Here is a 25739-nt window from a genome sequence, read left to right as displayed (position 1 = left end):
CTGTGGCGCTGGCACCCTGGGTTCTAGTCCCAGCTGGGGCACCGGGTACTAGTCCCGGTTGCTCCTCTTCCAGTCCATCTTTCTGCTGTGAAACAAAAGGGCAGCGGAGGATGGCCCAAGTGCTTGGGTCCCTGCCACCCGCATGGGAGACCGGGAGGAAGCACCTGGCTCCTGGCTTTGTATTGGCCCAGCGCTGGCCGTGGTGACCCTTAGGGGAGTAAACCAACGGAAGGAAGACCTTTCTCTCTGCCTCTCTCTCATTGTCTTTAACTCTCTCTCTGTCTCTCTCACTGTCTAACTCTGCCTGTTAAAAAAATAATAATAATACATACTACTAAAAATAATGTGAATATATAAAAATTTAAAAAGAATTGATAAATATGAATATATAATCATTTACCATGTATAAATATATCTGTCTTTAAAAGCAAAAAGAGCATGTAAGTAGCTATACTTTTATGTGATATTGTTTGTATCCTTTAGAATGTTCCAAACCAATGGGAAAATTTACCTTATTTTTGTTAATGGTTACATATATGCAAGTGTTTGATGATATAACTTCCTACTCATAAAAAGCTAATTTGTATTTCTTGATATTATGAAAAAGGTATAGTGTTTGTTTACTTGTTTGGCAATCTTCAAATGAATTTTTGTAGAATTGTTCCATTTGAGTGCTTTTTGAATGTTAAAATGTAGTATCTGGTTGTTTCCTGAGAAGATTATATAAACTTTCTTTATTTCTAATATTTAGAACACTTTGGCTGGTGCTGTGGCTCAATAGGCTAATCCTTTTATTTATTTATTTGATAAATCAGTATATATAGAGAGAGAAACAAGCCAGGGTTAGGGAGGTTGTTCCTGGCTGCTAGTTCACATCCCAAATGCCTGCTTTGGCCGAAGTTAGACCATGGACAAACCCAGGCCTCCCACATAGTGATAAGGACCCAACTATTTAAGCCAATACGTGTGTCTCCCAGGGTATGTATTACCAGGGAGCTGAAGTCACCAGAGTAATTATACTATGTTGTACCTCAGATCAAGTCTCATCTCCACTCCTGATTCTAGCTCCTGCTGTGCACCCTGGGATGCTGTAGTAATTATTCAGGTTCTTGGGTCCCTGCCACCCGTATGGGAAACCTGGATGGAGTTCTGGATTTCCAGTTTCAGCCCAGCCCAGCCCTGGCTGTTACCTGCATTTGGAGAGTGAACTAGCAAATAAGATCAATACCTCCCATCCCCCATCTGACAACTTTATATAAATAAACATTTTTAACAAGACTCAGGGGGTAGGCATTAGGTGCAGTGGTTAGAGATGCCTCTTAGGAGAGTCACATCCCATATGGAATTCATGGTTCACTTTATGACTCTTCTGCTTCCAGTCCAGCTTCCTGTTAATGTGTACTCTGGGAGGCAGCAGGTGATCACTCAACCTGGATCCCTACCATCCATTTGGGAGACCCTGATTGAGATTTGGCTTTCTGATTTTTGACTTAGCCCAGGCCCAGCTATTGTGGCTATTTGGGGTGTAGACCAGTAGTTGAAAGATCTTTTTCTCACTTTGCCTCTGTTGTTTAAATAAATAATTGAAAAATGAAAAGACTTAGCTTTGATAAATTTTCTTCTGTTGCTTCTTTTGTATTCCATCTGTTTCATTCTCTAGTATTCACTACTGTTGTCAATCATTTGACTAGCTCAAATGATTTTTTAAGTACATTTGTTTAGTCTCTCTGATATGATTTTTTTCCTTGGCATTGTAGTTTTTATTTCATGAACTCTTTCTTTTCTTTTCTTTTTAAGATTTATATATTTATTTGAAAGGCAGAGTTACAGAGAGGCAGAGAGAAAGAGGTCTTCCATCCTCTGGTTCATTTCCCAGATGGCCACAGTGGCCAGAGCTGAGCCGATCTAAGCCATGAGCTTCTGCATCTCTCATGTGGGTGCAGGAGCCCAAGGACTTGGGCCATCTTCCACTGCTTTCCTGGGTCATAGCAGAGAGCTGTATCAGATGTGGAGCAGACGGGACTTGAACTGTTGCCTACCAGTATTGTAGGCTGTGGCTTTACCCACTATGCCACAGCACCAGTCCCCATGAACTCTTTCTTATTTTCACATATTTCATTTTTTATGGAAAAGAGCACTTCTGATGGGTTATACTTTTTCTTTTTTTTTTTTTTTAAGATTAAATTATACATGTTGAATTGTTAAGCTGTATGGTAAATGAGTTATATCTCAATAAAGTTGTCAGAAAGCCACACACACATATTCTGCAATTTTTGTTTCAGTACTACTGCCAAAGTACAACAAAGGCTGATGGGATTCATGCGTCCTGAAAATGGAAATTCCCAGCAAATGCAACAGGAGCTACAGAGGAAGTTTCATGGTACTTTATTCCATTTTAATTAGTTAAATGTATATGACCCCAGAAAAGAGTTTTATTACTTGAATAGGAAACAGTGGACTTTGCTAGGATGTAATTTGCCTGATAACATTGAATGTTTTTATTAAAATATCATTGATATGATGGGAAAGTGGGATAATCTTGAATATCAGATGCTTCCAAAACTGTTTTAGTCCATACATTTTTGTATTTTCCTCCGCCAAGAAACAAACACACCTTTTCTCTATATGAACATTATTTGTGATAGTGAATTACATGTATCACAAATTTTAGCATTTTAACATTTTGGCAATTTTAAGTGTTTAGCTGAGTTGCATTTGATATATTTACATTGTTGTGCAGCCATCACCAACACTTGTCTCCAAACTTTTCTTATCTTGCAGAAATGAAACTCTGTATGCCTAAAACAGTAACTCCCCATTTTACCTTTAGCCCCAAACCATGACAACTGCCATTCTACTTTCTATCTCTGTGAATTTAACTCTGTGATTCTCCCTATAAATAAAATCATACAGTATAGGTTCTTTTTTTTTTTTAATGATTTATATATTGAGGCCTGTGCTTGGTGTAGTCGGTAAAACTTCTGCCTGCAGTGCTGGCATTTCATATGGGTGCTGGTTTGAAACCTGGCTACTCCTCTTCCAATCTAGCTCTCTGCTATCGCTTGGGAAAGTGGTGGAAGATGGCCCAAGTCCTTGGTCCCCTGCACCCATGTGTGAGACTGGGAAAAAGCTCCTGGCTCTTGGCTTCAGATCAGCTCAGCTCCAGCCTTTGCGGCCATCTGAGGAGTGAACCAACAGATGGAAGACCTCTCTGCCTCTGCCTCTCCGTAACTCTGCCTCTCAAATAATAAATAAATCTTTATTTTTTAATTTTTTAAATAAATCTTTTCAAAAAATTATTTATTTATTGGAAAGGCAGAGTTACAGATAGAGAAGAAGATACCAGAAGCTGCTTCTGGGTCTCCCACATGTGTGTAGGGTCCCAAGCATTTGGACCATTTTCCTTTGCTTTCTGAGGTACGTTATCAGGGAGCTGTATCAGAAGTAGAGCAGCTGGGACTCGAACTGACGTCCATATGGGATGCCAGCTCTGCAGGTGGAGGATTAACCTAGTATGCCATAGCACTGACCCCAATATTTGTTCTTTTTTTTTTTTTTTTTTTTTGAAGATTATTTATTTGAAAGTCAGAGTTACACAGAGAGGGAAGGAGAGGCAGAGAGAGAGGTCTTCCATCCACTGATTTGACTCCCCAGTTGGCCTCAATGGCTGAATCTGTGCTGATCCGAAGCCAGAAGCTTCTTCTGGATCTCCCACGTGGGTGCAGGGGCCTGAGGACTTGGGCCATCTTGTACTGCTTTCCCAGGCCATAACAGAGAGCTGGATCAGAAATGGAGCAGCCAGGATTTGAACCGGCACCCATATGGGATGCTGTCACTGCAGGAGGTGGCTTTACCCGCTACGGCACAGCGCTGGTCCCCCAGTATTTGTTCTTTTGTGATTGTTTAGGTTCAGTTATCAGTCTGTCTTCAGGGATTATCTGTGGTAAATCATGTGTCACAATTTCCTTTTTTAAGGCTGAGTAATACGTATTTACATGTATGTAGATGCCACACTTTATTAAATTCCTCTCTTGATGGACACTGCATTACTGCTACCTTTTGGCTATTGTGAATAATGCTGTAAACATAAATGTACAAAAATCCAAGTTTCTGCTTTTAGTTCTGTTTATATACTCAACAGTGGAATTGCTGAATATCATGTTAATTCTATTAAATGTTTGAGAAACTGCCATGCTGTTTTCCATAGTAGCTGCACAATTTTGCATTCCCTGTAGCAGTACCTTCTAGTTTCTCACACATTTACCAGCATTTTCTGAGGTTTGTTAAATAATCATTCTGATGGGCTTGAGTGGTGGTATCTCATTGTAATTCTGATTTGCATTTTCCTAATGATTAATGACTCACCTTTTTTCAGAAGTATGAATATGAATCAAGTATTTGTCTGTATTTACTATCTATTTTAAATAGTAACAAAGAAAGAGCAAGGACACTGAAAGTCCCTATAACCATCAATTATTCAAAATATGAATTATAATAATACTTGCATTCATTTTTGTGTCACTCAGTTGTTTAATGTTCTTTTTCATTCATTTGTTACATCCAATATTTTTGCTAATAGAGCTTTCTTAATTATGACCTACTCCTTAATTTTTGGTCCATGCTACTTTCTTCCCTCCTACTGGCCATAGTTTTCTATTTGCCATTTTGAAAGTCCTTTTTTGAGAACTGCTAGTGATGCTTGAGTAAGGCCTTGGCATTGGTGAAGGTTTACACAGTTTGGTGTAAGGCCTTCAGTGAGTCATTTCAAGGCATTGGTAAGGATTTACACAAATGGGTGCATTTACATTGAAACAGACTCTTTGGTGGTTCATATCTGATGAAAGGTGGAAATGCATGCACCCTCCTAAGGCCAGCAGCGTCATGTCTAGGTATACGTCCTTGAGGAGATTTAAATTATTTTTCCCTCAGTGGGAAATACATTTAACATTAAGACTTAGATGTGTAAAAACTTACATAACTGAAACAAAATTCCTGAAATAACTCTCCCTGTTTTATACTCCGATATTTTTTTTTCCTGTTCTTCTTATTGAAGAAGTAGTGGGAAAGCTATCATGACAAACTAAATTGATATGACCTGTCAATGCATGTTAATCCAGGACTTGAAAAACTCATTCCAGGCCCAACATTGTGGCATAATAGGTTAAGCCACCACCTGTGGTGCCAGCATTCCTTATGGGTACCAGTTTCCAGTCCCAGATGTTCTACTTCCAATCCAGCTCCCTACAAATGTGCCTGGAAAGGCAACGGAAGATTGCCCAAGTAGTCCCTGCACCCATGTGGGAGACCCAGATGAAGCTTCTGGCTTCTGGGTTCAATCTAGTGCAGCCATTGCAGCCATTTGGGAAGTGAACCAGTGGATGAACAATATCTCTCTCTGTGTCTCTCTTTCTTTGTCTCTGTAGCTGTGTCTTTTAAATAAGATAAATAAATCTTAAAAAAAAAGAAAAACTCATTCCTAGAGAAACTTGACTGTTCGAGGAGACCTTTTTTAAGGATACTTATTGAATTATTTTTTGGTAACAAAACACTGGAAACAATCTAAATGACCTTCAGGAGGGAAATGGGCCAAACTGTGGTATATTTACATGATAGAACACTCAGCCATGAAAATTTAAAATTTATATTTATTGGTATGTATAGACTGGGACATTTAACTCAGTGGATAAAGCACAGTGCAGTTGTTAAAAGCACAGTAATATCTTTATATTTGTATATACATAGACAAACACTCAAACACATTTAAGTGTAACAAGAGGTTAAAAACATGAATATAACAACTGATGATTACTGTTGCTTTTAACAGGGATAAGGAGAACAAAAGGAATTTAAGCTGTAAGATAGTATTTATTTGAAGCAAAGCAAACAACTCATGTCCTTTCTTCATTTTTAAGATTTATTTGAAAGGCAGAATGACAGAGAGAGGTCTTACATTCATTGAATAGCTCCCCAAATGGCCGCAACAGCTGAAGTCAGGAGCCAGGCGCTCCATCCAGGTCTCCCCACATTAGTGACAAGGGCCCAAGGTATTAAGCTATCCTCACCTACCTCCAAGGTGCATTAGTAGGGAGCTGCATTGGAAGCAGAGCAGCTGAGACCATCTGGTGCTCCAGTATGGGATACTAGTGTCATAGGTGGCAGCTTAACCTGCACCACAACACCAGTCTTTTCTTTTTTGCTTTTTAAAACTGTGGTGCAGTGGGTAATGTCACTGCCTGCAGTGCCAGCATCCCGTAAGGGTGCCAGTTTGAGACTCAGCTACCCCACTTCCAATCCAGCTCTCTGCTGTGATCTGGGAATGCAGTAGAAGATGGCCCAAGTCCTTGTGGGAGACCCAGAAGAAGCTCCTGGCTTCTGGCTTTGGATTGGTTCAGCTCCAGACAGTGCGGCCATCTAGGGAGTGAACCAACGGATAGAAGACTACCCCCCGCCCCCGCCACCTTTCAAATAAATAAGTGAAATCTTTTTTAAAAAAACTGTGTTACTTTTATAAAATTTCTTTAATTGTGTTTTATCTTTAGAGGCTCAACTGAGTGAAAAGGTTTCACTTCAGGCAATCCAGCAGTTGGTTCGAAAATCCTACCAGGCTCTGGCTTTATGGAAACTTCTTTGTGAACATCAGTTTACTCTCATTGTGGGAGAACTTCAGAAGGTAGGATTTTTTTCTTTGTTTTAAGATCTGTTAATGCTACAAGCAATGTTGTTTTCTTTGGCATGCTTTTTCATCTTACACTTGGACTTGGGAGGGATTATTTTGGTTACAGTAGATTCAGTATATCATAGCAAGATGCACTAAAGTATGATAACTTGAGAGAATCATATGGTCAACTCCGCAAGCTTCTGCAGTATATGAGAACTTCTTAGTGGTATGTGAGAGAACTCTTAACTTTATTTATTTATTTAAAATATATTTTTAAAATTTATTTGGCAGATAGAGTTAGACAGTGAGAGAGACAAAGATCTTCCTTCTGTTGGTTCACCCCCCAAGTGGCCGCTATGGAGACTAAGAAGAAGCTCCTGGCTCCTGGCTTGAATCTGACCAGCTCCAGGCATTTCAGCCATTTGGGAAGTGAATCAGTGGATGGAAGACCTCTCTGTCTGTAACTGCCTTCTCAAATAAATAAATTAAATCTAAATAGAAAAGAAAAAAAGATGTTTCTCATAGGAAATGACCAGTTTATATTTCTTTTACTGGCCTCAATAAAATCCTCTTGCTTATTTACGTATTTGAGAGTTAGAGTTACAGAGAGAGGAGAAACAGAAAGATCTTCCATATGGGATGCTGCAGGCAGTGGCTTAACCCACTTCACCTCAACACCAGCCCTACCTCATATGTCTTCTATCAAATGGATGTTAAGTCTATGTAGGCTTAGTTGGGTTCAGATCCATTTATTTCAGAAAGAATAGTATACTTCACAGTAAGGCTTTTTTCTTTCAACTATTAGGAGATACAAACTGTTCAGTTGTCCTAATTTGTAATAAGACTAACAATATTTAGAATTAAGTGGTGCCGGCGCCGTGGCTCACTAGGCTAATCCTCTGCCTGCTGCGCCAGCACCCTGGGTTCTAGTCCCAGCTGGGGCACTGGTTCTCTCCCGGTTGCTCCTCTTCTAGTCCAGCTCTCTGCTGTGGCCCAGGAAGGCAGTGGAGGATGACCTAAGGGCTTGGGCCCTGCACCCGCATGGGAGAGCAGGAGAAAGCACCTTGCTCCTGGCTTCAGATTGGCGTAGCAAACCAGCTGTAGCGGCCATCTGGGGGGTGAACCAAGGGGAAAAGGAAGACCTTTTTCTGTCTCTCTCACTGTCTAACTCTCCGTATCAAAAAAATAAAAAAAAATAATAATAAAAAAATAAAAAATAATAAATAAATAAATAAAAATATTTAAGTGGTATTATTACCTGAGTTCATTATAAAATTTTCTTTATCCTGTATGACTGTTTGATTGCCCAGAAGTGCTTAATTCTTGACTCTTCACCACTTTTTTTTTTTTTTTTTTTTTTTTGACAGGCAGAGTTAGACAGTGAGATAGGGAGACAGAGAAAGGTCTTCCTTCCATTGGTTCACCCCCCAATGGCCACTACAGCCGTCACGCTGCGCCAATCTGAAGCCAGGAGCCAGGTGCTTCCTCCTGGTCTCCCATGGGGGTACAGGGCCCAAACACTTGGGCCATCCTCCACTGCCCTCCCGGGCCACAGCAGAGAGCTGGACTGGAAGAGGGGCAACTGGGACAGAATCCGGCACCCCAACCGGAACTAGAACCCCGGGTGCCAGCGCCACAGGTGGAAGATTAGCCTATTGAGCCGCGGCGCCAGCCCACCACTTTTTAAAGTTAAAAATCCTCTGGTTTCCAGCAGTGCCTGAGGAGTGGTTTTGGGTTTTTTGTTGACAGTTTTTTCTTTTAAACATACACTTTGTTTTCCTTTTTTAAAATTCAAGCTAATGGCCGGCACCACGGCTCACTAGGCTAATCCTCCGCCTTGCGGCGCTGGCACACCGGGTTCTAGTCCCGGTCGGGGCGCCGGATTCTGTCCCGGTTGCCCCTCTTCCAGGCCAGCTCCCTGCTGTGGCCAGGGAGTGCAGTGGAGGATGGCCCAGGTGCTTGGGCCCTGCACCCCATGGGAGACCAGGAGAAGTACCTGGCTCCTGCGATAGGATCAGTGCGGTGCACCGGCCGCAGTGCGCCAGCCGCGGCGGCCATTGGAGGGTGAACCAACGGCAAAGGAAGACCTTTCTCTCTGTCTCTCTCTCTCACTGTCCACTCTGCCTGTCAAAAAAAAAAAAAAAAAAAGTGGTGAAGAGTCAAGAATTAAGCACTTCTGGGCAATCAAACAGTCATACAGGATAAAGAAAATTTTATAATGAACTCAGGTAATAATACCACTTAAATATTTTTATTTATTTATTTATTTATTTTGCTGTTGGTTCACCCTCCAATGGCTGCCGTGGCCGGCGTGCTGCGGCTGGTGCACCGCACTAATCTGAAGCCAGGTGCTTCTCCTGGTCTCCCATGGGGTGCAGGGCCCAAGCATTTGGGCAATCCTCCACTGCACTCCCTGGCCACAGCAGAGAGCTGGCCTGGAAGAGGGGCAACCGGGACAGAATCCGGTGCCCCGACCGGGACTAGAACCCGATGTGCCGGCGCCGCAAGGCGGAGGATTAGCCTAGTGAGCTGCGGCGCCGGCCGCATCTTTTTATTTCTATAAATTTATGGTTTTAGTTTTAAAATTTAACAACTTTTTTAAAGACTTATTTATTTATTTGAAAGGCAGAGTTACAGAGAAGCAAAGGCAGACAGAGGGAAAGGTCTTTCCTCCAGTGCTTCACTCCCCAAATGGCCGTAATGGCCAGAACTGAATAGATCAGGAGCCAGGAGCTTTTCTGGGTCTCCCATGTGGGTGCAGGAGCCCAAGGACTTGGGCCATCTTCTCCTGCTTCCTAGGCCATAGCAGAGAGCTGGATTGGAAGTGGAGCAACTGAAACTCGAACTGATGCCCATATGGGATGCCAGCACTAGCAGGCAGTGGCTTTACCCATTGTGCCACAGCATTGGCCCCTAATGTAACAGCATTTAAAGCTCCACTTTTAATAAGCAGATTTGTTCAAAGGCAGATAAAAACCAATGTTGAATAATAAAATTCAAACATTACTAAGGGACAATATGATACAAACCCAAGGTTTTTTAATGTAACCCAATGATTCTTATTTCCTAGGTACGACTAAAGGTTAGGAGGTGTGGCTTTAATTTTGGCTCTACTTGGGCTTTACTCTGCTCGTTTGTAAAGTAAGAGGTTTGGAGTAGACCTACTCTGGGTGATTTTTTAACTCTGATTTTTATAAAGCTTGCAAACATTTGTTTCTATAATGTATATCTTTTTAATTATAATGTCTATCCTATGTTATTTTAATAATTCATCATTTTGTGTGGAAGTAAATATATCTATAAATTAAAGGATTTTCTCCTAATACTCCTAGGAATTTCAAGAGCAGCTGAAAATCACTACCTTTAAAGATCTGGTTATCAGGGACAAAGAACTCACTGGGGCATTAATTGCTTCTCTGATCAACTGCTACATCAGAGACAACGCTGCTGTTGATGGCATTAGTTTGCACTTGCAGGATATCTGCCCCCTTCTGTATAGCACTGATGATGCTGTGTGTTCTAAGGTATGAGGTTTTGTTACCTGTTTCAATATTTCCTCTGGGAAGTGTTCTTGGGAACTGTCTTGTTTTACTTAATATATGACCTTGCGTAGACATCTTCATTACCCCTGGCCTTAGAAGTGTAAGAAGAGTTGGAATGGAATACTTAGTTTGTTTTTTTTTTTTTTAGGTTTATTTATTTATTTGAAAGTCAGAGTTACACAGAGAGAGGAGAGAGGCAGAGAGAGAGAGAGAGAGGTCTTCCATCCGCTGGTTCACTCCCCAGTTGGCTGCAATGACCGGAGCAGCGCCGATCTGAAGCCAAGAGCCAGGAGCTTCTTCTAGGTCTCCCACGCGGGTGCAGGGGCCCAATCACTGGGGCCATCTTGTACTGCTCTCCCAGGCCATAGCAGAGAGCTGGATGGGAAGTGGAGCAGCCAGGTTTTGAACCGGCAGTTCATATGGGATGCTGGCGCTTCAGGCCAGGGTGTTAACCCACTGCACCACAGCGCCAGCCCCAGAATACTTAGTTTCTTAAAATTCATGTAAACTCTAAGCTTTTCATCAAGAATCTTTTTATAATATTTCTCAGACATACTTAAAAAGATAAAGTTTACAAATTAAGGAAAATCACTGTGAAATTAAGGAAAATTGATAATTAAAGAACCAGTTTCTCTCCTTAGAAATTAAGGAAAATCAGTAAAACTTTTAGTAACTCTGTATTGAAATAGAGTTAATGGGGCAATTTTTATTGATCCTTTCCTACAGGTGGAAAAAAAATAAATCAGTATCACACGGACTGCCTGCTGACCAATAATGTATTGACTAGGCAAGAGAATTGCCAGACAAAAGCTATCTTGCTTAACGTATTTGTGAGAGGAATTAAGAATAGCTAGGATTTTTTGGTCAGAAATTTTTCTGCCTAAAGTTAAGAAGAAGTAAGTTTTGTAGAGTTTTTATTTTTAATGGAAATAAACATATAAATGTAGACATACTCTAAGATTTATATTGACAGCATCATCTATCTGCTTAATTTGATATCTTTCAACTTTTTATCATCTCTTCTAGGCAAATGAGCTTCTCCAGCGTTCCCGACAAGTTCAGAATAAGACAGAAAAGGAAAGGATGTTAAGGGAATCATTAAAAGAATACCAAAAAATCAGCAATCAAGTGGACCTTTCCAGTGTTTGTGCTCAGTATCGACAAGGTGAGAAACAAAAAATTTGTCACGTCTTTTACTTAGAGGATAAATGACAGTATATGAATGAAGAAAGGTAATGGTTAAGAGTTCCACAGTAGTGACCCAAGTGATACGATGTAAGAGTTCACTTTATGGGCCGGCACCATGGCATAGCAGGTAAAGCAGCCAGTTGTATCTGTTAGAGTGTTGCCTTGATTGATTAAAGTGCTTAACAATTTTTTATTCTTTTTTTTATTTTTAAGAGATTTCTTTGTTTAAAAGGTCGTTACAGAGAGGGAGAGACAGAAGGATAGAGATCTTCGGTGCTCTGGTTCACTCCCCAAATGGCTACACCAACTGGGGCTGAGTGAGGCTGAAGCCAGGAGCCAGCAACTCCATCTGTGTCTCCATCGGGGGTCATACCAGTACTGGGGCTATCTTTTGCTTCTTTCCCAAGCACATTAACAAGGAACTGGATCAGATGTGGATCAACCTAGATTCGAACCAGACCTAATCTTAGAGAGGAGACAGACAGAGCTCCCATCCACTGGTTCATTCCCCAAGTACCCATAATGGCAGGGCTGGGCCAGGTTGAAACCAGGAACCAGGAATTAGATTTGTGTCTTCTATGCAGGTGGCAGCACCCAAACTTGAGCAGTCACCTGCAACTTCCCACGATGTACCTTAGCAGGCAACTTTGACAGGACTAGGAAAAGCATTGGAAGATAGCCTGAGTGCTTGGGTCCCTGCCATCCACTTGGGAGACCAGATGGAGTTCCTGGTTTCTAACTTTACATGGACCTGGCCGGCGCCTCGGCTCACTAGGCTAATCCTCTGCCTTGCGGCGCCGGCACACCGGGTTCTAGTCCTGGTCGGGGCGCCGGATTCTGTCCCGGTTGCCCCTCTTCCAGGCCAGCTCTCTGCTGTGGCCAAGGAGTGCAGTGGAGGATGGCCCAAGAACTTGGGCCCTGCACCCCATGGGAGACCAGGATAAGTACCTGGCTCCTGCCATCGGATCAGCGTGGTGTGCAGGCCGCAGCAGCCATTGGAGGGTGAACCAATGGCAAAGGAAGACCTTTCTGTCTGTCTCTCTCTCACTGTCCACTCTGCCTGTCAAATAAATAAATAAATAAATAAATAAATGAAAAAAAACTTTACATGGACCTAACCCCAACCATTGCACACATTTGAGGAGTGAACCAGCAGATGGAAGATTCTCTATCTCTCCCTATCTCTGTAACGCTGCCTTTTGAATAAACAAAATAATTGTTTAAGAGGGAAATCTTTTATGCTGTCATTTCTAGAGTGATGTACAGTAGAGACATAATTGACTGTTATTTTTATGTGCCAGCTAAGAAAAAGTTTATCCAGTTTGGCAATGTGCTGTAAGTTGTACCTTTTCTTTATCATTAGTGCGTTTTTATGAGGGTGTAGTGGAACTTTCTCTAACTGCTGCAGAGAAAAAAGATCCTCAGGGTCTTGGACTTCATTTCTATAAACATGGAGAACCAGAAGAAGACATAGTAGGACTTCAGGCTTTCCAAGAAAGGTGAGTCCTGAAACCTTAATAAATTGACAGCTTTATGGATACAGACTTTTGTTTGTGTAAAGTTTTGATTTTTAGTCTTAGAGAATTAATATTTCCATATAACTCTTCCAAAACGGAATTATGCTTTCTTTTTTTTTTTTTTTTTTTTTTTTTTTTTTTTTTTTTTTTTTTTTGATAGGCAGAGTGGACAGTGAGAGAGAGAGACAGAGAGAAAAGAGAAAGGTCTTCCTTTGCCGTTGGTTCACCCTCCAATGGCTGCCGCGGCCTGCGCGCTGCGGCCGGCGCACTGCGCTGATCCGATGGCAGGAGCCACGAGCCAGGTGCTTTTCCTGGTCTCCCATGGGATGCAGGGCCCAAGCACCTGGGCCATCCTCCACTGCACTCCCTGGCCACAGCAGAGGGCTGGCCTGGAAGAGGGGCAACCGGGACAGAATCCGGCGCCCCGACCGGGACTAGAACCCGGTGTGCCGGCGCCGCTAGGCGGAGGATTAGCCTAGTGAGCCGCGGCGCCGGCTATGCTTTCATTTAAAAATAGCTTTTTGTTTTATCTGAATTCAGATTATAGTTCTTAGCCTAGGGATAAAATTGTAGTCTGATGAAAACTCTTCAGAGCATATAAATATTTTTAAAAATGCCTCTGGGGGCCGGTACCGTGGTGCAGTGGGTGCAGTGCTGGCATCCCATGTGGGTGCTGGTTCTAGTCCCGGCTGCTCATCTTCCAGTCCAGCTCTGCTGTGGCCTTGGAAAGCAGTAGAAGACAGCCCAAGCACTTGGGCTCCTGTACCCATGTGGGAGACCTAGAAGAAGCTCCTGGCTCTTGGCTTCAGATCGGCTAAGCTCCTCCCATTGCAGCCTCTCACTGTCTGTAATTCTACCTCTCAAATAAATAAATAACTTAAAAATTTTAAAAATAAATAAAATAATTAAATTTAAAAGTGCCTCTAGTTTTTAAAGACTTTATTGATGTTATCTTTTAGTAAGATCACTTTTTAGAAAACAAAACTGCCATTTTGTTTTCTCACTTCTAGTTCAGAGTAAATATTAGTATTTTACTTTAAAGGATACTTTTCAACTGTTCACAAATAACGTAGATACTGTTAGGGCCAGCGCTGTGGCTCAGTGGGTTAATGCCCTGGCCTGAAGCGTCAGCATCCCATATGAACACCCGTTCAAGAGCCGGCTGCTCCACTTCTCATCCAGCTCTCTGCTATGGCCTGGGAAAGCAATGAAAGATGGCCCAAGTCCTTAGGCCCCTGCACCCTCGTGGGAGACCCGGATGAAGCTCCTGGCTTGTGGCTTCAGATCAGTACAGCTGCAGCCATTGCACCCAATTGGGGAGTGAACCAGCAGATGGCAGACCTCTTTCTCTCTCTCTCTCTCTCTCTCTCTCTCTCTCTCTGTGCCTCTCCTCTGTGTAACTCTGACTTTCAAATAAATAAATAACCCTTTAAAAAATAAATAATGGAGATACTGTTAAAAGAAAAATGTGTATGTCAAGAAAGAAAATATATTGTGCTAATATATTCATTTTCATGATTTTACCTTTATGTTTAACCAAACATTTCTCAGAGTTACTGAAAAAAGTACATGATTTATATTATTATTTTTATTTATTTATTCATTTATTCAAAAAGCAGAGCAACAGAGAGAGGGAAATGTAGAGACTGATCTTCTTTCTGTGAATTCATTCTCCAGATGGACTCAATGACTCGGGCTAGGCTAGGCCAAAGCTAGGATACAGGATCCCCATCTAGGTCTTGCACATCAGAGGCAAGGGCCCAAGTTCTTGGTCCCCCATCTGCTGCATTCTCAGGTGTATTATCAAGGAGCGGGATCAGAAGCAGAATATCTAGGAGTCAAACTCTCGCCCAATATGGGATGCCGTTGAGATGCTAGCATTCCAAGCAGCTGCTTAACCCACTGCACCCTTGCCAGCCTTGATTTGTGGGTTTTGTTGTTGTTGTTGTTGTTGTTTAAGATTTATTTATTTATTTGAAAGGCAGAGTTACAGAGAGGCAGAGAGAGATGTCTTTCATCCACTGGTTTACTCCCCAGATGGCCACAATGGCTGGAGCTGTGCCGATCTGAAACCAGGTGCCAGGAGCTTCTTCCAGGTCTCCTACATGGGTGCAGGAGAGCTGGATTGGAAGTGGAGCAGCTGGGGGACTAGAACCGGCATCCATATGGGATGCCAGCACTGCAGCTCGTGGCCTTACCCACTTCACCACAGTGCTGGCCCCTGTATTTTTTTTTATACCAAATATACTACGTATATTCTCCAAAATAGACTTCAAGTTATTTTTATATTTAAATTTGACAAGGTAAATCAACTGGTTTCTAGTTTAATAATGTAATTAACCTTTCTCTATCCTTTTTCAGATTAAACAGTTACAAATGCATTACAGACACACTTCAAGAACTGGTAAATCAAAGTAAGGCTGCTCCTCAGTCTCCCAGTGTACCCAAAAAGCCAGGCCCCCCAGTTCTGTCGTCTGATCCCAATATGCTGAGTAATGAAGAAGCTGGACATCATGTAAGGGACACGGCATGTTTTCCTTTCTGACAGTGCACTGTGTTAGAAGTTACCATTTAAAGATGCTTGATTTTTCTCCAGAGGTTTGTAGGGTTAAAGTGTTGGGGTGCCTAGAAACAGAGCTTTAACTATGCTAATTTTTGCTGTTTTCTTTATTTTAGTTTGAACAAATGCTTAAACTGGCTCAGCGATCGAAGGATGAGCTCTTTAGTATTGCCCTTTATAACTGGCTAATACAAGCTGATCTTGCAGATAAGCTGCTACAGGTAAGAAATATTTTTATTACAGTACTATTTATGTTTTTAAATCACATAATACAATAATCTAAGCACATTTTTACAGTTACAGGAAATTCAGTTTCTTGCCCTGTGCCTACCTTTAGATATTAAAAGAAAACTAAGTAATGCAGTATCCTTCCTCAGGGGCAGAGTTGACTGTTGCTCCAATTTTCTTATTATTTGGAGGCTGGTTAGGTTAATTTCTATTTTGGGGTACAAATCACTGAATTGAGTATTAGGAGACTTCATACATGACATTTTACTGTTGTGTCAGTGATCCTCAGTCTATAAAATGAATACATAGCATTTGCTAATTTCAAGGATGCCTTTGCACAAAAATAGTTGTGTCATCAAAGTTTATTAGAAGATTTATAATAAGGTAAATTTTTATCAATCTAAAGAAACTGTTAAACTCTTCCTTTTAACTTGTAGTGAAACAGAAACATGTGTGAGAAAAAATTGCTTCTTTTTTTAATCTGTTAATGTTGAATTCTAATTTTGTTTTCATTAAACAAAGCACAATTATAGTTGTCTTAAAATACTATATTGTCTACTTACAAATGAGAAAATGGTCAGAACATTTGTCTGAGCAACTCTACAATTTCCAGATCGCTTCTCCATTTCTGGAGCCACATCTAGCTCGAATGGCCAAAGTTGATCAAAACAAAGTCTGTTACATGGATTTACTCTGGAGGTATTATGAGAAAAACAGAAGTTTTAGTAGTGCTGCCCGTGTCCTGTCCAAGTTGGCTGACATGCATAGGTATGCTATAATATTCTCTTTGGGACGAACGTTTGAATACTGGATCCTATATGGTTACATCTGGATTTCTCAAATAAAACCTCATGCATGTTATATATACATTGGTAGAATTTTTTGTTTTTACTGAGATTTACCTAATGTTTCCAGTTCTTAACAAACTTTTGCTTTTAATAATGTGTCAGGGGCCAAGCGCCATGGCTCACTTGGTTAATCCTCCGCCTGCGGTGCCAGCATCCCATATGGACACCGGGTTCTAGTCCTGTTTGCTCCACTTACAGTCCAGCTCTCTGCTGTGGCCTGGGAAGGCAGTGGAGGATGGCCTGAGTGCTTGGGCCCCTGTACCCACATAGGAATCCAAGAGGAAGCACCTGGCTCCTGGCTTTGGATTGGCGCAACGCCAGCTCTAGTGGCCATTTGGGGAGTGAACCAATGGAAGGAAGACTTTTCTCTCTGTCTCTCTCTCTCACCGTCTATAACTCTACCTGTAAAATTTTAAAAAAATTTAATTAATTAATTTAAAAAAATAATGTGTTGGAGGTACCAAAAGTATATTAATAAGACCCTCTTTATTCAGACTACCTTCTGAATCTTTTTTTTATTTTAATTTTTATTTAAAAGCCATAGAGAGATTTTTCCATCTGCTAGTTTGCTCCTCAAAAGCCTGCAACAGCCAGGGCAGAGCCAGGCTGAAGCCAGGGGCTCAGACCATAATCTGAGTCAGCCGGCAGATGTATTGTGAGCACCACTGATGTTTAAAATATGCAGGATTACATAAGTGAATAGATGACTTAAGGTGCTAGACAGTAAAAAAGAGATAATGTAGTAGAAAGTATCCAGGGAGTTGGGAGTTGCTTTGGTTAGGAGTTGCAAGAAAAGACCTGAGAAAAACTGTCACTTAAATTGAGACTAGAATAAGTAAGCAACTATGTATAGAAACAGAGAAAAAATGACTTAAGCACAGTAAGAATAGAGGGTGCTATGGTACTACAATATGCAAGTTTGTAGTGTTTTGTGCACGAAAGAGAAAGCCAATGAGGTTGGAGATAGTGAAAGAGCGAGTGCAAGAAACAAGGTTGTGGGATGCTGGAGGCAATTAGAGAGTTTTAAGAAAGTGTGTGGGGCAGGTGTTTGGCCTAGTGGTTAAGACATCTGCGTCCCATACCAGAGTACTTGGATTTGATCCCTGATGTGCATCTCCTGCTGCCAGCTTCCTGCTAATGTGGAGCCTACAGGCAGCAGTAATGCATCAACTAGTCAGTTGGTCCCTGCCACCCATGTGGATGATTCAGACTGAGTTCCTAGCCCCTGGCTTCAAGTTGGCCCAGTCCTGGCCATTGTAGGCATTTGAGGAGTAAACTAGCCGACGAGAGCCCTCTCTGTCTGCCTCTTAATTAAATAAGTAGGTTTTTTAGAGCAATGACATAATTTGATTTTTGTTTTTAAGTGGTTACTCTAGATGCTGTGTGGAAGATGAAATGTAATAGAGGCCATATTAAGGTACAGAAATGAGTATGTAGGGTAATAAAAATTTTCCTTAACTTTTTCTTAGAAGGATCTTGGTTTTACTATACTTACCTCAAGTTTTAAGATAGGAAGTTACTTTTTACATATAAACAAAAAATTACTTTGTTTAAAATTGCAGATCACTCTTATTAGAAATGCAAGCTGTTTAGATTTATTTGAAAATAAATGACAATTTTTCAAGTTTCAGTTCATTTGGGTTAAAATAATGTATCCTACTTGACATTTGTTTCTTCAGTGCTTAAGAAAACATGTAAAAATAAGGGCTTTTCTCTCCTAGCACAGAAATTTCACTTCAGCAGCGGCTGGAATACATTGCTCGAGCCATTCTCAGTGCCAAAAGCTCCACTGCTATCTCGTCCATAGCTGCGGATGGTGAATTCCTTCATGAATTAGAGGAGAAAATGGAGGCAAGTGCTAAAGACGCGTAAGCTCTGTCCCCAGAGAGCAGCGGCCACATACTTATTCTACTCTTATTTCTTTCCCTAATAAAAATAGGTCTGTAGGAGTCATTATTATTAATTTCCTTCTAATATTTTTATTTCTTTTCACCTTTAGATATGTCTTAAAGAGATTTTAAGGATTAGCACTTAAATCATTAGTACTGAAGATTCTGTTATAATTTAGAAAATATTTTCCAGCATTTCTAAATATTTTTCCCATATTTTCCATCAGCAGATGGCTCCTGCATTCTGGAAGCTGTTAAGTAGATTATGAAGTAGAATAGGCTGAACTTAAACTAAGAGACTCAAAAATAGTATAATGGCTTAAATACAGAAGCTTATTGCTCATTTACACAAATGTACAGTGGGTGTTCCTGATTAGCAGGTATCTTTCCTCTATATGATTAGTTTAGTGACACAAATCCCATATTCTGGTTCCCTAGAACCTTTGCTATATTTTTTCCAAGAAGGAGGGGAAAAAAGCACATGTGAGGAACATATTCACTCTTTTTTTTTTTTTTTAAGATTTATTTTATTTATTTGAAAGACAGTTTCAGAGAGAGGTAGAGACAAAGAATGATGTCTTCCATCTGCTGGGTCACTCCCCAGATGGCCACAACAGCTGGAGCTGTGCCGATCCAAAGCCAGGATCCAGGAGCTTCTTCCCAGTCTCCCACGTGGGTGCAGGGACCCAAGTACAAGGCCATCTTGTACTGCTTTCCCAGGCCATGGCAGAGAGCTGGATTGGAAGAGGAGCAGCAGGGACTAGAACCGATGCCCATGTGAGATGCCGGCACTTCAGGCCAGGGCTTTAACCTGCTGCACCACAGCACCAGCCCCAGCGCATTCACTCTTAAAAACCACAGCTCTGAATTTACTTAGTTTTCTTTCACTCACATTCCATTGAAGAGAACTTAGTTGTGTGTATATTATTTTAGCAAACCTTTAATCAGATGTTAGGAGTCATTCCTTCAAGTACCTGCTAATTTATCACAAAGAAATTACTTTATCCTATTTTCTGCCCAAACTAGGTTGCTAGGATCCAACTTCAGATACAAGAGACTCTACAAAGGCAATATTCCCATCATTCTTCTGTGCAGGATGCAGTTTCTCAGTTGGATTCTGAGCTAATGGACATAACTAAGGTAATGAAAAAGCAAGTGGAATTCTTTTAATGATGTCTTTTTTTAAAAAAGATTATTTATTTATTTGAAAGTCATAATTACACAGAGAGAGAAGGAGAGGCAGAGAGAGAGGTCTTCCATCTGCTGGTTCACTCCCCAGTTGTCCGCATCAGCCAGAGCTGCGCCGATCTGAAACCAGGAGCTTCTTCCTGGTCTCCCATGCAGGTGCAGGGGCCCAAGGACTTGGTCCATCTTCTACTGCTTTCCCAGGCCTTAGCAGAGAGCTGGATCAGAAGTGCAGCAGCCGGGACTCAAACCGGCACTCATATGGGATGCTGGCACTGCAGGTGGTAGCTTTACCTGCTATGCCACAGCACTGGGCCCAATGATATCTTAATTTCTAGAGATACCTTGGTTATTTTGCAGTGTGCTTTGCATTTCATGGGAAAGATTAACCTAGTACTATAAAATAAGATAAGTCATGCTTGGCAGCTTGTTGCCTTTACTTAAGCTTGCCTTTACTTAACTCTCCAAACCTCTGCCTGTACCACTCTGAGTGGTTCTTTCCCCTTCATTTCCAAGTACCTGGAAACACCTTGAAATATGTCAGTATTCCTGATTCTTCAACCCCTAGTTTAGACACCACTAACTCTAAAAGAAATGTCATTGTAACATCTCCCCTCCAACCAAGAAAAAAAAAATGACACATAGTCAAAATCTATCTGAATGTATTTATCACACATTCACTTTTTTTTTTTTTTAAGATTTGATATTTGTTTAAAGGCAGAGTGACACAGGTCTTCCATTCACTTGTTCACTCTCCAGATGCAACAATGAGGGCTGGGCCAGGCCTAATCCAGGAGCCAGGAACCCTGGCCAGGTCTATTGTGTGGGTGATGGGCCCAAATACATGATTGGTCTTTGACTGCCTCCCAGGCACATTTGCGGGAAGCTGGAAGGGAAGCCCCAATATCCTGGAGTCAGACCAGGCACTCCCATACAAGATGTGGGTGTCCAGAGCAGCAGCTTTACTAGCTGCCCCACAGCGCCCACCCCCATCCACCATCCTTCATCTGGAGTTATGGCTTACTACATTAAGTTATTATATCTTCCTGTCATATTCTAGGAACTTTAAATATTTGGTTATCTTTAATTTCCTTTTTGAAAAAAATATTTTGTTGAGAGAGTGCCTGCTCATCTGCAGGTTCATTTCCCAAATGCATGCTACATCTGGACTGGGGCTGGACCTGGGCCAAGCCAAAGCCAAGAGCTGGGAATTCAGTTTACATCTCCTAAACGGGTAGCAGAAACCCAACTACGGGATCCATCACCTGCTCCCTCCCATGATGCACTTCAGCAAGAAAGTGGAATCAGGAGTAGAGCCAGCACATGAAACTAGGCACTCCAGTATGGATACAAGTGTCCCAACCAGTGTCTGAACTGCTAGGCCAAATTTATGCCCCTGGTTATCTATAATTTTCACGGAGTACTCCATTATTAATCTCTGAATGTTGACCTCTTGTTGAATGTTTAATTTCGGAATTTTCTCCCACAGCTTTATGGAGAATTTGCCGACCCGTTTAAACTTGCAGAGTGTAAACTTGCAATAATTCATTGTGCTGGTTATTCAGACCCTATATTGGTGCAGACGCTTTGGCAGGATATAGTAGAGAAAGGTGAGTGTTTGGTGATACACATATTAGCATTCATTACTTAGTAACTCAATACAGGAACACAAACTGCTAGTAGGGAATAGATGTAAAACTGATGAAAATCATCTTTGTCTAAGCAGAGAGTAAATGTAGGGCATCTGTGTATGCTAGGGGTGATTGTACATGAATATTTAGGAGGATGCTCAGTGAAGAGGATGTGTCATTTTTATGATTTGTGCTGCCTGGTAAAGGATACGGAAACGTCTTCCTCAAAATCTCATAAGCAGTAGCATGATAAGATGAGAGTGTATCAGACACTAGCAGAAACAGAATATATTAACTATGTGGGTTAGAATACCAGTTCTAAAGTATTTTGAACATCAAAGAAAAATTAAATAGCCCATGTATTACAAGTAATTTGTACGCCTCTTTCTTACAGAACTGAATGATAGCGTAACGTTGAGCTCCCCAGACAGAATGCATGCACTTAGCCTCAAGATTGTCCTCCTTGGGAAGATTTATGCTGGCACTCCTCGTTTCTTTCCTTTAGGTAAGCAGTAACTTTAGATGCTGACGTATTTTATTTTGTTCTGATGGTTTTTTTCAAAGATAAGGAACAATAAAAATCATCAGAGTGAATTTATTGCTATTTATCTTAGCAGTTTAATTCTACCTTCCAGAAAGACCTCCAAAGAATAGCAGAATTTATTAATGAATAGTTTAGTATGAAACTTTCTTTTGAGTAAATTTCCATGTTTGCATATTGTGCTGACAGTAAGTGATTATATTGTTGGTAGCTGTATACAGGCCTTGTGAAGAGAAAAAGAAAAATGGCTGATGATTTTGTGCCTAGATAATCTCATTGATTCCATCATTCTTTATCACATGGAGGGCATAGTTTTCTCTGAAATAGAAAAAAGTTACATTAAAATATTAATTGCTTGAACCTCTTTCTTAACCAAATATGCTGACTATAATTGTTAAGTAGCTTACCTTTTATGAGGCCTTTGCTGATCTAGGATGTTTTCCTCAGTTCTAAAACAAAGAAAGCAACATAGGTCCATCTGTAAAGTAGAATATTAAGTAAGTACTTTGTATTCCGAAAAATATGGAGAAACATAAGAATTTTCTACAGGACGGCGCCACGGCTCACTAGGCTAATCCTCCGCCTGCAGCGCCAGCATCCTGCGTTCTAGTCCCAGTTGGGGCGCCGGTCCTATCCCGGTTGCTCCTCTTCCGGTCCGGCTCTCTGCTGTGACCTGAGAGTGCAGTGGAGGATGGCCCAGGTCTTTGGGCCCTGCACCCGCATGGGAGACCAGAAAGAGGCACCTGGTTCCTGGCTTCTGATCGGCACAGCACACCGGCCACAACATACCAGTCGTGGTGGCCACTTAGGGAGTGAACCAACGGAAAAAAGATGACCTTTCTCTCTGTCTCTCTCTCTCACTGTCTAACTCTGCCTGTCAAAAAAAAAAAAAAAGAATTTTCTACAATATAACATTATTTGATCTTATTTAGTTAGTTGACACCAGTGGAGACAAAGAGCTCAAATCCTCTGGCTCACTCTCCAGGTGCCTGAAATGGCATGGGCTGCAGTGGCCTTGGGCCAAAACCAGGAGATGGAAACTCAATCTAATTTTCCCACATGGGTGGCAGGAACCCAATTAACTGAGCTATGCTGCCCCCTAAAGCCTGCATTTGCCAGAAGATTTCAGGAATAGAAGCTGTTATCAAAGCGAAGCAACCCGATGGGAATTTGGGTGTCTTACATGACATTCTCACCAGTGGACCAAATGCCATCCCTGGATTACTTTTTTTTTTAAATGAACATTCAAACTTCTTGACAGACCATTTTTGACTTTCAAGGCTGCTTTCTTGTATGTAATAAAAAAAAAAAGCCATATAATCATATCTTTTTTTAAGATGTATTTATTTATTTGAAAAGTGGAGAGACAAAGATCGTCTATCTTCTGGTTCACTCCCCAAATGGCCCAGTGGCCGGGGCTATGCCAGAACAAAGCCAGGAGCCAGGAGCTTCATCTGGGTCTCCCATGTGAGTTCAGGGACCCAAGTTCTTAGGCCATCTTCCGCTGGTTTCCCAGGCTCATTAGCGTGGAGCATCTAGGTCTAAACCACTGCACATATAGGATGCATGCCCCCCTCTTTTTTTATAAACACCATATTGTACATGATCCCTTTGTAGGATATTTTTGCTTTGATTTAGATTATTTTTTGAACCCAATAAAATTCAGAGAAAATGAACCCTTCCCTTTTCTATCTATCTCTCAAAGGCAGACAAACTCCAGGGGACTTCAAACTGGATTAGAGCTTAAAGTTTTTAGAATTCCTGTTGCCTGTCTCCAAGTCCTTGAATGATAAATTCTGCAGATGACAGTTTGATAGCAGTTTTTTCAGTGATTCCAGGCTCCTGGCTTCCAATTGGCCTAGCACTGGATGAAAGATCTCTCACTCTCTTTCCCTCTCTCTCTGTAGCTCTTTTAAATATGTAAATAAATAAATATTTATTAAAATATATTATATAATATATATACATATATTTGAAAGAGCTACAGAGAGGCTAAGGTAGAGAGAGAGGTCTTCCATCTGCTGGTTCACTCCCCAAATGTTTGCAATGGCCAGAGTTGGGCCGATCCGAAGCCAGGAGCCTAGAGCTTCTAGGTCTCTCATATTGGTGCAAGGGCCCAAGGACTTGGGCCATCTTCTGCTGCTTTTTTTTTGTTTGTTTGTTTTTTTATTTTTGACAGGCAGAGTGGACAGTGAGAGAGAGAGACAGAGAGAAAGGTCTTCCTTTGCCGTTGGTTCACCCTCCAATGGCCACCGCGGCGGCCGGCGCACCGCGCTGATCCGATGGCAGGAGCCACGAGCCAGGTGCTTTTCCTGGTCTCCCATGGGGTGCAGGGCCCAAGCACCTGGGCCATCCTCCACTGCACTCCCTGGCCACAGCAGAGGGCTGGCCTGGAAGAGGGACAACCGGGACAGAATCCGGCGCCCCGACCGGGACTAGAACCCGGTGTGCCGGCGCCGCTAGGCGGAGGATTAGCCTAGTGAGCCGCGGCACCGGCCCATCTTCTGCTGCTTTTGTGGGCCATAGCAGGGAGTTGGATCAGAAGTGAAGCAGCCAGGTCACGAACCGGTGCCAATAAGGGATGCCAGCACTGCAGACAGCAACCTGACCAACTACGCCACAGCGCTGGCCACCATCTCTGTTTTCTAGTCTTTTTTTTTTTTTTTTTTTCTGGTACCTTTTTGTATTTTCTTTTTTTGTTTTCCTTTAAGAGTTACTTACTTATTTAAGAGGAAGAGTTATGGTTAGAGAGAAACAGAGGGATCTTCTGTCTGTTAGTTCACTCCCCATATGGCCACAACATGCAGAGCTGGGCTAGGCTGTAGCCAGGAGCCTGGAACACCATCCAGGTCTCCCATATGGGTAGCAGAGGTCCAAACACTTGGGTCATCCTCTCCTGCTTTCTCAGGCACATTAGCAGGACAATGAAATGGAAGTAGAAGAGATACAACTCAAGCCAGTGCTCATATGAGCATATGGCATGCCACCATTGCAGGCTGTGGCCTAACCCACTGTGCCACTACACCAGCCCCTCTATGTTTTCTAAGTTCTCCAAAATATTTTAGGGTTTTTTTTTTTTTAAGATTTTATTTATTTATTTGAGAGGTAGTGTTACAGAGAGAGAGAGGAAGAGACAGAAAGGTCTTGCATCCACTGGTTCACTCCCCAAATGGCCCCAACTGCCAGAGGTGGGCGATCAGAAGCCAGGAGCTTCTTCTGGGTATCCCATGTGGGTACAGGGGCCCAAACACTTGGGCTGTCCTCTGCTGCTTTCCCAGGCTATAGCAGAGAGCTGGATTAGAAGAGGAGCAGCTGGGATGTGAACCCACGTCCATGTGGGATGCCGGTACGGCAGGCAAAGGCTTAGCCTGCTGTGGCACAGTACCAGTCCCGAAATATTGTAGGTTTTTACACTCAAAAAATTTTGTACTTATTTATTTGAAAGGCTGAGATAAAAACAGAGAACTTCAATCCACTGGTTACTCCCAGATCAGCCAGGCCTGTGCCAGAACCGGGAGCCAGGTCTACCACACTGGTGGCAGAACCTAATTAATTGAGCCATCACAGCTGCCTCCCAGGATCTGCATTAGCAAGATGCTGGAGTCAGGAGTCAAAGACAGATCTCACACAGGCTCTACTATGGGACATGGGCATCTGAACAGCTATGCCAAACGCCTTCTCCACAAGAAGTGTATAATTTAATGGTTTTAACATGTTTACAGAGTTGTGCAACCATCATGATATGACTTTATCCTTGTCCTCATTAGTAGTTACTACTTTTTTTTTTTTTTTTTTTTTTTAAGAATTATTTATTTACTTGAAAGACAGACTTTCAGAGGGAAAGACAGAGAGAAAGGTCTTCCATCCACTGGTTCACTCCCCAAATGACCACAGTGGCAGAGCTGTGTTGATCCGATGGCAGGAGCCAAAAGCTTCCTTAGGGTCTCCCATG

At 41.9% G+C, this 25739-nt stretch overlaps 1 protein-coding gene across 1 annotated transcript in view; it reads left to right on the top strand.

Moving 5' to 3' along the window:
• NUP155 (nucleoporin 155) overlaps positions 1–25739 on the top strand; it is a 69899-nt gene that overhangs the window by 38359 nt on the left and 5801 nt on the right. Inside the window, exons 21-32 of the mRNA XM_002713980.6 lie at positions 2283–2380; positions 6540–6670; positions 9991–10182; positions 11227–11365; positions 12752–12887; positions 15267–15420; positions 15582–15686; positions 16307–16461; positions 18263–18392; positions 19457–19570; positions 21105–21225; positions 21641–21751. Coding sequence (XP_002714026.1) covers positions 2283–2380; positions 6540–6670; positions 9991–10182; positions 11227–11365; positions 12752–12887; positions 15267–15420; positions 15582–15686; positions 16307–16461; positions 18263–18392; positions 19457–19570; positions 21105–21225; positions 21641–21751 — 1586 coding nt within the window. The remainder of the gene's footprint in view (positions 1–2282; positions 2381–6539; positions 6671–9990; positions 10183–11226; positions 11366–12751; positions 12888–15266; positions 15421–15581; positions 15687–16306; positions 16462–18262; positions 18393–19456; positions 19571–21104; positions 21226–21640; positions 21752–25739) is intronic.

The sequence above is a fragment of the Oryctolagus cuniculus genome, chromosome 14 (genome assembly GCF_051225735.1).
Source record: "Oryctolagus cuniculus isolate XC-2025 breed Fujian yellow rabbit chromosome 14, ASM5122573v1, whole genome shotgun sequence".
NCBI lineage: Eukaryota > Metazoa > Chordata > Mammalia > Lagomorpha > Leporidae > Oryctolagus > Oryctolagus cuniculus.
This window is presented reverse-complemented; position numbering and strand designations above follow the sequence as displayed.